Source organism: Capsicum annuum, chromosome 2, assembly GCF_002878395.1.
Source record: "Capsicum annuum cultivar UCD-10X-F1 chromosome 2, UCD10Xv1.1, whole genome shotgun sequence".
Lineage (NCBI taxonomy): Eukaryota > Viridiplantae > Streptophyta > Magnoliopsida > Solanales > Solanaceae > Capsicum > Capsicum annuum.
This window is the reverse complement of record NC_061112.1, coordinates 74114717-74128576: the sequence shown is the minus strand read 5'-3', so window position 1 is coordinate 74128576 and position 13860 is coordinate 74114717. Positions and strand designations below refer to the sequence as shown.

The 13860-nt window shown below is 31.5% G+C and overlaps 1 protein-coding gene across 1 annotated transcript; it reads right to left on the bottom strand.

Moving 5' to 3' along the window:
- Positions 1-766: 766 nt before the first annotated feature.
- On the bottom strand, positions 767-3255 carry LOC107858516 (galactinol synthase 2). Its single transcript, XM_016703193.2, has 3 exons — positions 2834-3255; positions 1679-2002; positions 767-1415 (listed from the first exon to the last, which is right to left on the bottom strand). Exons 1-3 carry the CDS (start codon positions 3155-3157, stop codon positions 1074-1076), a joined length of 990 nt encoding a protein of 329 aa, XP_016558679.1. The 5' UTR covers positions 3158-3255; the 3' UTR covers positions 767-1073.
- Between the last annotated feature and the right edge of the window lie 10605 nt (positions 3256-13860).

The following is a 13860-nucleotide window of genomic DNA, read 5'->3' as shown; positions in this document are numbered from 1 at the left end:
GATTTAGGGAGGAGAATTTAGCGTAGGGGTGGAATGGGGGTTGAGTTTTGAAGTACAAGAAGGAAAAATGTTAATTTTGTTTTCTTGTTCTATTATATATATATATATATATATGTAATAGTTTTTTTTAAAAAAAGGACACACATTTTTTTTTCTAATAGTTTTTTTTAAAAAAAGGACACACATTTTTTTTTTCTTTAAAAAAAAAAAACATTGCTAAAGTGAGTTGAGTAAACAAGTTCAGGGGTGAAAAATGTCTTTTCTCTTTTCAATACATTAGAAATATTTTAAATATTTTTTTCTGTAGTTCAATAACGATCCATGAAATTAATTAAGCATGTTCAATGTATTAATGATGAAAGATATTCTATGGACCCTTTTGTTGAACACATTCAAAATTCTTCACTAAGGGTCGAAATCTTGCTGGTCCAAGGAAATTCTACCAAGTAAAGATTCTAGACGACTGAAAAATTATATCTGCCTGGCTAGAACTGTTATATAAGGTGCTATTTCAATTAAAAAAAAAAAACTAATTTTACAGGAACAATATATCATCTAACTACTTGTAGTTAATCCGACTTATTTTTAAAGTGACTAATCTTACCTACTATTATAAATTGTTGCTTATAATACTTCAAACTGATTTTAGTGTAAAATTTCTTTTTACTTATAACAGCACACAAGTTAACACTTAGAATGAGTTAGTGTACACCTCAAGACACTTAGAATGAGTTAAGTGTACACCTCAAGACAGCAAACAACGATGCACATCATCAAGACATTATTCATTCAACCAAATGACACGATCAGTACAGTATTAATAATACATATAGTTCATTTATGTATTCTTCCAATACAAATTCAAGGAGAACTTAAAATAAGACGTTCTCCTATCCAAGTACGTACGTACATACATACGTATTACTCCATCCCTTCTCTGGTGAGCATAGAAGAGAGAGCCAAAATAACCTTGCTATATGCTTAGTTCTAACTTTCTTTAAAACACTATAAACCTCAAATATAAAGAAAATAGAAAACCAAACATTATTAATTCTGGTTCTTCTCTCACCAAGCTAAGCGGCAGAGGGGTTAGTAATGTAGCCAAAGCCACCGCGGGCCTTGGAAAGCGCTGGCATGAATTTATTGTTGTTATTAATGACATTGTTCTTGTAGTCTAGTGACTTATCATGGTATATAGCTCTCCATTTTCTTATCAACATCTTGATGTCTTCTCTGTCCATATTTTCTTCCTCTCCAGTGTATCTCCATGGTTTGGACCCTGCTGCACAGTAATGAACAACTTTCACCTTGTCAATCTCTACGTTCTCCGGGTGGCGCCACAACATGGCCAAAACTAAGTTGTACTTATTTGGAATTGGCTTGTAAATTTCCTTGAAGTACATGTTCAACAGATCCTGCACAAGTTTAACCAAAACAAGCCCACACTTTAGTCATGTTGACAAGATTTTAAGTGGTATAATTCACACATCTGATTACTTTTCAACCTCTGTAATTGAAAAATAACCATTGCCATGAGATATTAGAATAAACAGATGAAACCCCAAACATTTTTATGTTCACCAGTGAAATTTGAAACTGCATGACAGACTATTTTTCAAATACATAAATAAGGCACAGCCTATCAAACAACAAAAATAAAAGTCAAGATTAAGGTTACCTGTTCGGCAAAAGAGGTAGGAGGAGTTACTTCAAGGGTACTCAAAAGGTCATTGTAAGTGGGGAGACTCGGCTCAAATACGAACATGCCAGCGTTGAAATAGAGACTTGGCTTTGGTCCTAACTCTTCTTCAGGCCATTGGACCTTATCTGGGCACTGTTGGCAATACCCAATTTTGTACTGTGGGCTGTGGCTCCAAGTCTTCTCACAGAAACAATCCATCACAGCGTAGAAACAGCCATATGGCAAGTCAAACAAGTGATCTATGTTCTCAAACACCTGGATGTCTCCATCCAAATATATCATCTTGCTATACTCCACAAACTGCATTTACTCGCCAAAAAACAAAAATTAGCAGTTAGAACCAATTATACGGTGTCACCCGTGAGCTTGCTGAAAATCCAGTGGAACGCACTGGTATAACCTGGGTCTTAATTTGTGTAGGATATATATATGAAATCACAAAAGTGTGTAACCTTTTGAGGGTGTGTTCGGTGTGAGGGAAAATGTTTTGATGTTTTTTAGAAAAATAAGTGGACGTTTTTACTTGATTTCTTGTGTTCGATACATAAGCAAAAAATATTATCTTAAAATACTTCATCTATAATTTAGATAAATTCTATGAAGGTTCGGGGTTGGGGGTTTGGGTAATCAAATGGTGCCGATGGGATGTGGGCGAAAAAGAGTGTTGGATAATGGGATAGCACAATCGCTCTGAATTCAGAGCGACTAGTGAAACTTATTTTTACTACTTTTGCTATGAAAGTCAAGATTTTCCTCATTTATAAGATATTTAAGAAGAGAAAAATTTTTTAAAAAGTTTTACCAACTGAATCTGGAAAAAGTTAAAAGTATTTTTTGAAAAATATTTTCATCCGACACCTACCACACCATGAGAACCTACCACACCATGAGAGTCGGTCATATATTACGCTTGACATGTAGCAATAAAACTTGCCCACCTTCAATGTATACACCTGGCCTTATTCAAAATTTAAGTTTAAGACAGAACATACATTTAGTGCACAAAATTAAAACTAAAACAATGTATATGCCTTATTCAAAATTTAAAATTAAGACTGAACATACATTTAGCGCACAAAATTAAAATTAAAACTCAAATCAAAAACTTAAAATGAAGCTTTTTGTATGTACCTCCCAGATGCGGAGTTTAGAGTAGTTGATGACATAGTAAGCCATAGCAAACTGAGTCTGATTCTCAGGAGGATAAACAGGCTCGATCTCCCTGACTATACAGCCTTGGTTGATCAGTATGTGGCGGTGCTCCTCTGGGACGTCAGGTAACACTGCCACCACAAGAGGGTAAACAGATTTCACCTTCCTCAATCCTTTAGCCAAACCAACAACACCTTTAACATAGTCACCGTTACCTGCCAAGAATGTCACATAGGCACGGCTAGGCAAATTTGCTGCCCTGGCCAAACCCTTGTTTGAAACACCAAGTACATTGGGATTCATTTTCAACTTGTTTTGACAAAAAAAAGTTATTTGTGAGAGAAGTTGTATTAAAAAGAGAAGATTACTTCCGTGTTTTGTTGTTTTCTTTTCTTGTGTATCCTTGATGGTGCTCGAGGTACCTTTATATAGCAGTAGGCAAGATAATAAATAATTATCTCAAAAAAAAAAAAAATTGCATGGGAAACTAAATCCAACTACGTGGCCAATGCTTTTGACTACGTCGGTTACCTTTATCTTGAGAGAAAATTATGGATAATTGGCGGTATGTGACAAAATATTAATTTTTCTTCTTCTTGTTTTTCTTTTACATAAATACGTGTAGGTATTTTACCATCTAATAAGAGCAGAGGCAAGAGAAGCAGGTACTATATATTACATAATTTTATCCATTTCATAATTTTATTACATAATTTTTAATTAATTATTATAAATTATTTATATATTAAAATAATAATAATATTTAAAAAATAAAATATATATTTATGACATATTTGCTCCAATTATTTCAATTGTAATTTTACTAAATATCATCCCTAATTAATTATTATAAGTTATCTAAATATTAAAAAATTAATAATATTTAATTAAAAAAATAAAATAGATATAAAATAATAAATTAACTTTTGATGTTCTAAATTAACTTGATGTCTTATATGAGACCCATGTAAAAAAATATTCACAAGTATTTTTCAAAGGAATTTTGTTATATCACTTCTAATTAGTTGTTGTAAGTCATTTAAGATATGTCTGCTTTGCTCTTTTAATCGTGATTTTACTATAACAAAAACAACAACAACATACCTAGTGTATTCCCATATAGTAGGATCTGGGGAGAGTAAAATGTACGCAGTCCATACCACTACCTCAAAAGAAGTAGAGAGGTTGTTTTTGATAGACTCCTAATTAATTATTATGGTCATCTAAGCATTATGTCACTTAAATTAGAATAGAATAAAAAGTATTATAAATTAGAGAAAATGCATTGTTTTCACCCTAAACTATACACGAAATTGCTGAGATACACCCAAACTTTAGGAGGGTCCTATTACCCCTTGGACTAATTAAAATCATATTTTTGGCAACTTTAGTCCCTACATGGACCTTCAGTATGTTGATTAATTGATTGCCACGTAGGCACTGAGATTACCAAAAATACAGTTTTAATTAGTTTAGGGGGTAATGGGACTCTCCTAAAGTTTGAGTGTGTCTCAACAATTTCATGTATAGTTCAGGGTGGAAACAAAGCATTTTCTCTATAAATTACAATAATTAAAAAAATGTAATTGAGTATCAATGCCACAAAAATTTGAACAAAGAAAGGGACATATATTATTTAAAAATTACATAAAAGTTATTATAAATTACAATAGTTAACACATTGAAATGTCCTAATAAAAATTAATCTATTATATATTTTTAAAATAATACATAAAAAATATTATAAATTACAATAATTAACAACTTAAAAAATTTAAAAGATATATTTGGTTTACTCTCAAAATTATATCAATGCCACTTAAATTGAGATAAAACAAAAGTATTATAAATCACAATGATTAAAAACTTAAATTATTTTAAAATATAATTGACTATCAACGCAGAAGAGTTTGAATAGGGAGAGTTTTTGAAACTACATAAAAATATTATAAATTACAATAATTAATAGCTTAAAATATCTTAAAACTTATTAAAAGTATGATTGATTATCTAAAATTCTATTTGTGTCACATAAATTGAGACAAAAAAAATAATATTTACTGAATCCATGTTATCCGAAAAACAATAATATAGGCCCATCAAATTTTTTTTTTTCACATTCTTTACTAAGTTATATATTTGTAGAGTTTAATTTTGATCGTGAATTAAATTTTTGAAATAAAATTATATATTTAAATAATAAATCACAATAATTGATAACTTAAAATATTTTAAGAATATATGTAAAAGTTACTCAGAAAAATAAATTTATTTAAATTTTAAAATTTAAAAAATATCACATTAATTGATATGATTATTATTATAATATTAATTTAGGATAAATATTAGATCCGTGCTTTGCATGTGCTTTTCATGACTAGTATTAGAAGAAGAGAGAGGAACTCTCCAAAATATTAAATTGAATAACTTATGATAAATCTTTTGAAGCTTTTTTCCTAAATTAATAGTTAACCAAACTTGTAAACACCAGAGTAATCAATTTTGTCCACCCAACATTATCCCATTCCTAAATTGCACATGAAATTAACACTTGGATCTCTCTTAATTTTTTTAGTTGAATGTCTCTTTCTTTTTTTAATTACTAAAATTGACTAAAGGGATAAAGTGAAGAATTGAATTTACCAAATACATTTTTTATTTCTTGTTTTGTTTATCTATTACTATTATATAAGTGGTGATAACCACATCTACTACTATTATATAAGTGATGATAACCACACAGGAGGTGCACGACATGCCTGTATCACCATTTAGGGGCATTTTTATCTTTTCACATAACTATACTTGGTGGCATGCTTTCAGCTTGACACGTACCCTACATTTCGGATAGTATTTGCTTCACATCATGCAATTGACCTCATTTATTTTTCTGATGTTGTTTCAATTTACCAGATATCTACTACAAGCTTCGTAAAATTTTTTCGCCGACTCGATTCTTGTTCTCCATTGTTTATATTTGTGAGTTGTCTTTCATCACTACTCTGATTTTGAAGTTTATAGTTTGATTTGGAGGTTTTCTTTGTATGTTTGATGCCGCCACTTGCTGCGATTTGGTAATCCATGTGTCTTTTTTATGCAATTCAACGTGTTGGATGTATATGTGTTTCTAATTTATGTTATTGTTGGCCATGAAATCAATTTGGGATTTTTTGGTTCTTCTTGAGAAATATGAGAATCTGGTCATATATGATGGAGCTTTTATGAAATCACTACTAACAATAAGTCAAAACTTCTTCATCAAAATTTTATTTTGTGTGATTTAGACTTGAGGGGTGTTTGAATTAAGTTTTAAGTAATTCAGTGCCATGTTTGTCGCTTTGTGTAGATCGTGAGTCTTTTTCTTTGTGTTTTAAGAGAAAAGTTTGAATATGGTCTCTTAATTTTTTTGATTTTCTACGTGCGATTTCGCGAAAACTAAATCTTGAGGCTTTCTGTGAGTCATATTTGGCAATGGATACTGGTAGTTCTCTGAGCGCTAGTTAAAATCATCTGTAAAATTCATTCTCTGTGTGATTTGGAAATTCACTGGTTGGTCAACTTTTGTTTTGCATTCTTCACACCAAATTACCCAAAAATTGGTTCCGTAGATACAGGGTGGATGTAAAGTACCTTGTCGGGCTTATCTGAATCCAGTATTTTCGATGCGCTGGTTAAACTCATCTGTAAAACTCAACATAGTTACTTTAAAAGGTTGGTATGAGCCCGTAGCTTTAAGAATATAATGTTAAAAACCTTAAAGATTGTATCCATAAAACTTAAATTTTAAGTCTGCCCTATATGATGATGATTGCACTTGACTGGAACATGTTTATGAAATCATGGTTTAAGCTATTGAGTTATATTTTCTTGGAGTAACAAAACTGTCTTGAAATAACATAAAACACAAGAAATCATGAGCAAAAAAAAGACCAATGTCTTGTATGTATGTAAAGTATAGGTATACTTTTTAAAGAAAGCATATTTCGGATTGCCTACACGCCACCCTACCCAGTCCCGACTTGTGGGATAACACTGACTTTGTTGTTGTTGTATTTAGTTTTATCATTTTTAGAAAATATAAAAATAGTTCATTTTACAGATGGCACAAATTATCAGTTAACACACAAATTACTTTACAATTTGGTAGTCTCATACTAAGATTATTTTTGGCTAATCTCTATTCAAATCTCAATGTCGATAATCTACCGAAATCTCATCTAGCCAGTCACCTGACTTCTCTGCATCATACGAATTTACCTCCCCAACCATGATATGCCTATATGGCACAGTTTATCAAGTTTGATGAACTGTCAGAGACGTCCTCAAGCCACGGTAGAGTTGAAACAGCTGGTAATTTTCAAGTCCCTACATTACCTCAGCTTCACAGGAATGTCCGCAGTTCTATATTTTCCTATTAATTTTTTGATTCTGTAATGATGAATCTTAAACTCAGTACATCGTTGGTGTTTTATCTATGCTAAACTTCTTGTCTAAGTCTCCGTTGGTGGAGAAAACTTAAAATTAAGCTAATTTCTGGTATGCTGCGATGGATGCCAGAAATCTTTAAATTATAGTCCTTGTTGTGTGCTTTTTGTGTTTTGTCTTCAGTAAGACATTACATTAGCTTTTCTTTGTATGATAGAGAAGTTTTAGGGATCTTTACTTTTGCTATTTAGATCTTCAGCAGAATATTTATTTCTATGACAAAAATTTAGGTGGACTGTAAGATTTGCTATGAGATGTCTATCTTTGCTAACTTTATGCTTTTTTTTTTTTTTTTTTCTTTATTTTGATTTCACCTCCGGTGATTGTTTTATCTAAATAGGGACAATCTAAACGGATTAGTCCTATGCTTTGGAGGAAATTGCTTACAATTTGCAGTAAGAAATTGCTTACAAGAGGTGGTGAGCTCCTAAAGCGTACTTGCAAAGGTACATAATTAAGATCTTGATTATTCAAAATTATAATCTGTACCATCACTTGTTCATTTTCTATCCTATAACAAAAACAACAACAATGTCAACCTAAGGGGAGATCATTCAAAAAAGTAAGGTCGTAAAAATGACTCATGGAAAGTCAAAAAGAAGCAAAATCAAAGTGGATAAAAAATAATAAGTAAAGGGGCCAGGCATGGCTTATTTTTGGTGCACCCATGGAGTATTCATTTGTACTTTGTAAGAAGACTTAGTTTTATTTGCACAAAATTACATTATGTTGTAGGTTTTCTACTTTTGATATATTGCTTATATATGGGAGATTTTTCCAATATCGATAAAATTATATTACCTTATAAAAGAATATTACTGACATCAAAAAGCTCGATATGGAGGCGTAGTTGTTATTGTTGTTCTAGACTGTAATATTATAAAACAACTAAAAATGGCTTGGTAGAGAAACATGCAAAGAAAATATGACCTGTTATTATATTCCGATTTGGTAGCCTGGACCAAGAGTTTATTTATAGTTATCTTAATCTATTATTTAAATTAGCTATTTGAATTACCCATCACTATCTGCTAATTTTTAGCATGCCTTTTATTTAACAGGTATTGACAAAAAATCAATATCTTTCAGTTTCAGTTGATATCTCATCAGGTTTCTTGCTTCTTCTCACTATATATCTGTTTGTGTCTATTATACTTAATTTTATTATTGGAATAAGCTTTGATTACATCTCTTTAAATAATCAATTGACTATTCTTTTGTTTCATATTACACATATTATCCCTCCCCACCAAAGAGCTATTGTGTACATTGAGAACAAAAATGTAACTCAATTCAGATAATTGGGGTAGAAAAAAACATCTCCCTTTTTCAGGTAGGGTAGTGGTACTGGCGTTGGATGGAGTAATCACTTTATAAAACAGATCTTTTTATTTCAGGAAGAGAGAGATGTAATTTTAGCTAAGAAAGAAGTTTTACAAGCTCATTTAGAGCTGCTAAAGCGAACTAATGTGCTTAATGATGCATTTTCAATCTGATATGATGGTGAATTAGAACGATTAACAGTTTCCGGCTCGAAAGACTTCCTATAATTCCAGTATGTTGCTTTAACTTATTTGGATATAATCGTGTGGTTCCTATTAGATAAATTCAACATCATGCTTTGCTGCAATATTTGATATTCAATACTGAAATCGTATTTTCTCTTCAATTACTTCCTCAATATATAAGATTAATGTTAAATATAACTACATAGTTTATACTTGTTTGGTTTATTGATTGGAGCGTCAAATAAATTTTGTAGTTAAAAATTAAAATAAGGTGTGGAAATTGGATGAGGGAGTACAACTTCTATTTAGGGCATTGTGAAATATGTTACATCTTCAATTCTATCTCCTATTTAATACGGAATCTAAGGAAAGGAAAAGGAGAAATAGCATGTACTATATAGTTCAATTAGTTGAACTTCATGTAGATATACAAACTATTATAAATTTTATTTATTCATATTGAATGAAGTTTGGATTTTGTAATAGCTATTTAGTTTGCCATTTTGGTCTTTTTACATTCATGAACTGATATTTTTGCTATACGTTAAATGACAGAAAGAGCTCATTGTTTCTCATTATGATACTGTATGCTGAAACTTTCTTGTCTTAATTTTTTTCCTCATCATAATAATATTTTTCCTTTTTTTTTTTGTAATCTATAATGTAAAATATTTGTAATTCATGCTTAGGTAGAATAGGACAAGATAAATCCAGCATGGGGCCAGCCATGCCTTCTTCTCCATACAATGGCTTAGCATTTCCGATCAAAGTTTCAATATTCTTATCAGAACATACATCTATCTTCTTGTTTATAAGTATAAAATAATCCTATTCTTGAACTATTTTGGAGACTTCGCAAAGTTTCAAGTAAAACCTTCAAATAGTCGATATAAAATCAATTTATCACATGGATGGCAAGGATTTTTTTGGATGTTGAAGAACCCCTGCGGCTGCAGTGTCTAGATGTTGGTGGAATAGTTTAGATATTTAATAAATTTTTGGAGTGTATAAATTAAGGTCAAAAGGTAGACAGCAAAGTATATTTAGTTTCTATCCATAAAGCTTAGTGTTCTCGCTGTTTAATTTTTCATTGTGTATCCTTGATTTTTCATTTCAACTATCGGATAAAAATCTTCCTATGAAAAGTTATTCTAGGATTATGGACATCAATAATACTACTTGTGAACTGTAAGTTTGTCCTCTTCTTTTTCTTAAAACGTATCTGTCCAAAGATATTAATTTTTGTTTTGTCAGTTTGATACAAATAAATTTGTTATGAACATCTGTGCTTTTTTTATTAGTGTGTTTTTGGTGTGTTGAATAGTTTTATTGTATAGTTGTTTTCAATAAACTCTCGGCTCAAAAGAGAAGTTTCCAAAGTAGAATGGTTATGTTATCTGATGATTATTACAGGAATATCATTTATGTGAGTTATGAATTTATAATTCTTCCTTGCTATTTATTTCTCTTTAGACACAAAATTTGATGATTTCATAGTCTCCATCTTCCCTTATAGAGTTGGTGCTAAAAAAATGACATAGCAATGTACTAAAGTGCTTGTATTGATACACTAGCTATTTTGTGTATTGTACAAGGCACTAGCTATTTTGTGTACAATTGTTAAGTTATTCAATTCTATCTACCAAAATGATTAACAAGTTATATAGTCCATATGAAATATACAAACTATAGTTTTGTACTTGACAATATTATTTAAGTAACATTTATTTTCTTGTTTCTAGCATATTTCTTTTTTCTGCAGTTATTTAAGAGTTGTTTTGTCATAGATTCACTCCCAAATTATGATTGCCCAAGAAAAAAATCAACTTCAACATCTGTGTTGTTACTCTGTTACAGCAACCCGGTGGCAAAATGAGAGTATCAATCAAATTTAGTCATCTGCTCATAGAAGGAATCTTCCCAGGGCCATGCAAGAATTAATTCCTTGCAAAATCACAACATCCAGGCTCATACTACCACATTTGTGAACATGTATATGAAATTTAAACTATTGGATGAAGCGTAAACTTTATTTGATCAATTGTAATAACTGCCTACTCTAGCGCTACGACTCAATTTGAGTGTGCAATCTACACCTTAATGAGATGGTGACTGAAGATCTTGTTGTATGCAATGCTTTGATGCTTTTTAAGAAAGATCCTTTGTAAATACGCACGAGCGTTCAAAGATATAAAAGCATGAGCGTACCCCCTAGTGTATATCAAAGATATAAAAAATTCATAACACAATAGAGGTATTTGACTGACTTTTTTTCACCTAATAAAATTATTCCTTTTTCACCTAATCATAACACAATGCATTGTTGATGCAACTTCGACATGGCTGATTAAATTGATGATGCAACATGAGATTTTAATTAAAGTAACCAATGTAACCGACCATACACAATACAACATTATATTTCATTTAAAGTAATCGTAATCGATCAAATGCATTGTTGATACAATATTTAAGACAAGAATTTTACCACATGTCCTAGAATTTCTGCATGATTGTCACAATTTTTACTATTAGATTTAAGTTATATCGTTAGTAACCTTTTGTAATAGCAATTTCATATTTTACCAATCAAACAATTTCGTATTTTAAAATATTTGTTACCAACCAAGCAAAATCAAGATGGGGCCAAAAACACTTTTAATTCCTCAATTTTGGGAGAATTTTGTAGTACTTATAATACTTAATTAAGTATGTTTGATATTTATGTAATTATACAGGCTTGCTAAGTCTAAATAAAGGAGGGCTCGAATATTGACCAAGTGAAATACATCAAGGATGAGAATGATAAAGTACTGGTGGAGGAGGTTCTGATTAAGAGGAGTATGCAATTATACAGGCTTGCTAAGGCTAAAGAAAAGAGGGCTTGAGATATTGACCAACTGAAATACATTAAGGAAGAGAATGACAAATTATTGGTGGAGGAGGTTCTCATTAGGAGGAGAGGGAAGTCATATTTTCATACACTTAAATGGGGAGGGGAAACTATAGCATTGTGTTGGGGGATTTGGAGTACTCAGAGGGACGTCATAATAATAGTTATGGTAGGCATATCGAGGTGGAGAAAGTTAAGAGTGCTATTCGTAGGATGCGTAGGGAAAGAGTGACTAGGCCAAACGAGATTCGTTCTGAGTTGTAGAAAAGCCCGGGTGGGGCAGATGGTGGGAAGTGGTTGACCGAGTTGTTTAATATCATTTTCTGGACAAAATTTATGCTAAAATCTTGGTGATAGAGTATGATAAATCTATTTTTCAAGAATAACGGTGACGTTCAAAATTGCAACAACTATAAGGGTATCAATTTGTTAAGCTATGGAGGTTTAGGAGAGTAATGGAGGTGACGTTGAGGAGGATCATGACTATTTTTTAGAATCAATTTGGATTCATGTCAGTCTGATCAACTACAGAAGCCATTCATTAAGTAAGAATACTAATGAAGAAGTATAGGTAGATGAAGAAGGACTTACACATGATGTTCATTGATCTAGAAAAGGGTTACGACAAAGTACCCCGGAAGGTTCTAAGGAGGTGCTTGGCGAGGCTAGAGGTATATTGGTTACATACATTAGATCCATTAAAGACATATATGGTGGATCCAATACTCTAGTAAGAACTGCAAGGGGAGACTTGACTCATTTTTTCGTATTGATGATGTTGCGCCAGGGATCGACCCTCATCCTATTTTTATTTACCTTGGCGCTTGATTTATCATTGCAACAATTTCAAGATGAAGTATCATGGTTTATAGTATTTGCAGATGATGTAGTTTTTATTGACGAGACTTGTTGCACCCAAGCGCACACGCAAGTATAAGTGATCCACCCAAGTAATATGGTGACCTTTTAAAAAGCCAAGTATCAATCCCATAGGGACTAGTGTTAAAAAACTATCTAATTCATGTTCAACTATTAAGATTAAATCAATTCAAATGTAACCACAAGGTGTTTAAAAGTTATAACTAAAAGCAAACTAAAACAATGCGCTAAATTAAAGTGATTGGACTATAAATGGGGAGAAACTCAGGGCTAAGGCACTGCAAACAATTATACTATGTTATAGAACTTCATTAGTTAGGTTAATTATCATGGTTGTTGGCTCACAGATTCGATACTAAGATTATGATCTTCCGAACCTATAGTCAATTATCTAACTCAGCCCCACAACTACATCGTTGAGCAGACATGTAAGAACTAAGTTAAATATACTCATATTCCATTTTGTAATTAAACTATAGCTCACTTAAGTATATTACTATCCTAAGTGAAAATCATAACTTCATTCAAGTGAATTTACGATCCTATTCTATCTATACCATGTTCTATCCTCTCATTCCTCCTTCCAAGTTCATAATTGAATCATAGCATGAATTCTAAGGGTCGCAAATCCTTAAAATATTGATAACAAGGATAAATAAACAACCACAACCAATTCAATTCATAACAATAATACTCATATTCTTGACATTAACCCCCCAAAAGGGTGTTTTAATCGAATCCAACAAGATAACTAGGAAGGAACATAGCTCAAGAAAAGTACTAGTTTTGGTGTGTAAATATTAACTTAATGTTTTATCTCTTGGCTTGTTTTATTTGAACCTTAAACACGATAAAAAATTTATTCCACACATAATTACCGAATTAAACCCTTGGTAACTCATTATACACACTAGAATCTATCAAGATCAACTAGGTAACACATAGCTCAAGCTAGTATCACTAGTTTTCTCATCTAAACTCTAAGTGACCAAAATAATTCTAAACTTATTTGAAACACACGTTAAACATTATAATCAAGTATATTAACACTTAGATGCTCACTTATATCATTAAAAACTCATTAAGCACATAAGAAGTTCCCAAAACAAGGCCAAACAAGCATAGATAATGACACTTATGTGAATAAATGCACCTAAGATCACCACCCCATACTTAAAGTCTTGTTTGTCCTCGAACAACTCTCCACTTAAGAATCAAGATCAAAGAAGACTTTAACAATA

What these genes read in the sequence shown, in the direction of transcription:
- LOC107858516 (XM_016703193.2), bottom strand. Translation starts at nt 3,157, where the DNA reads ATGAATCCCAATGTACTTGGTGTTTCAAACAAGGGTTTGGCCAGGGCA. An exon ending in CTAAACTCCGCATCTGGGAG is followed by an intron (nt 2,003 to 2,833) that starts GTACATACAAAA and finishes GAGTAAATGCAG; the next exon opens with TTTGTGGAGTATAGCAAGAT. An exon ending in CTACCTCTTTTGCCGAACAG is followed by an intron (nt 1,416 to 1,678) that starts GTAACCTTAATC and finishes AAACTTGTGCAG; the next exon opens with GATCTGTTGAACATGTACTT.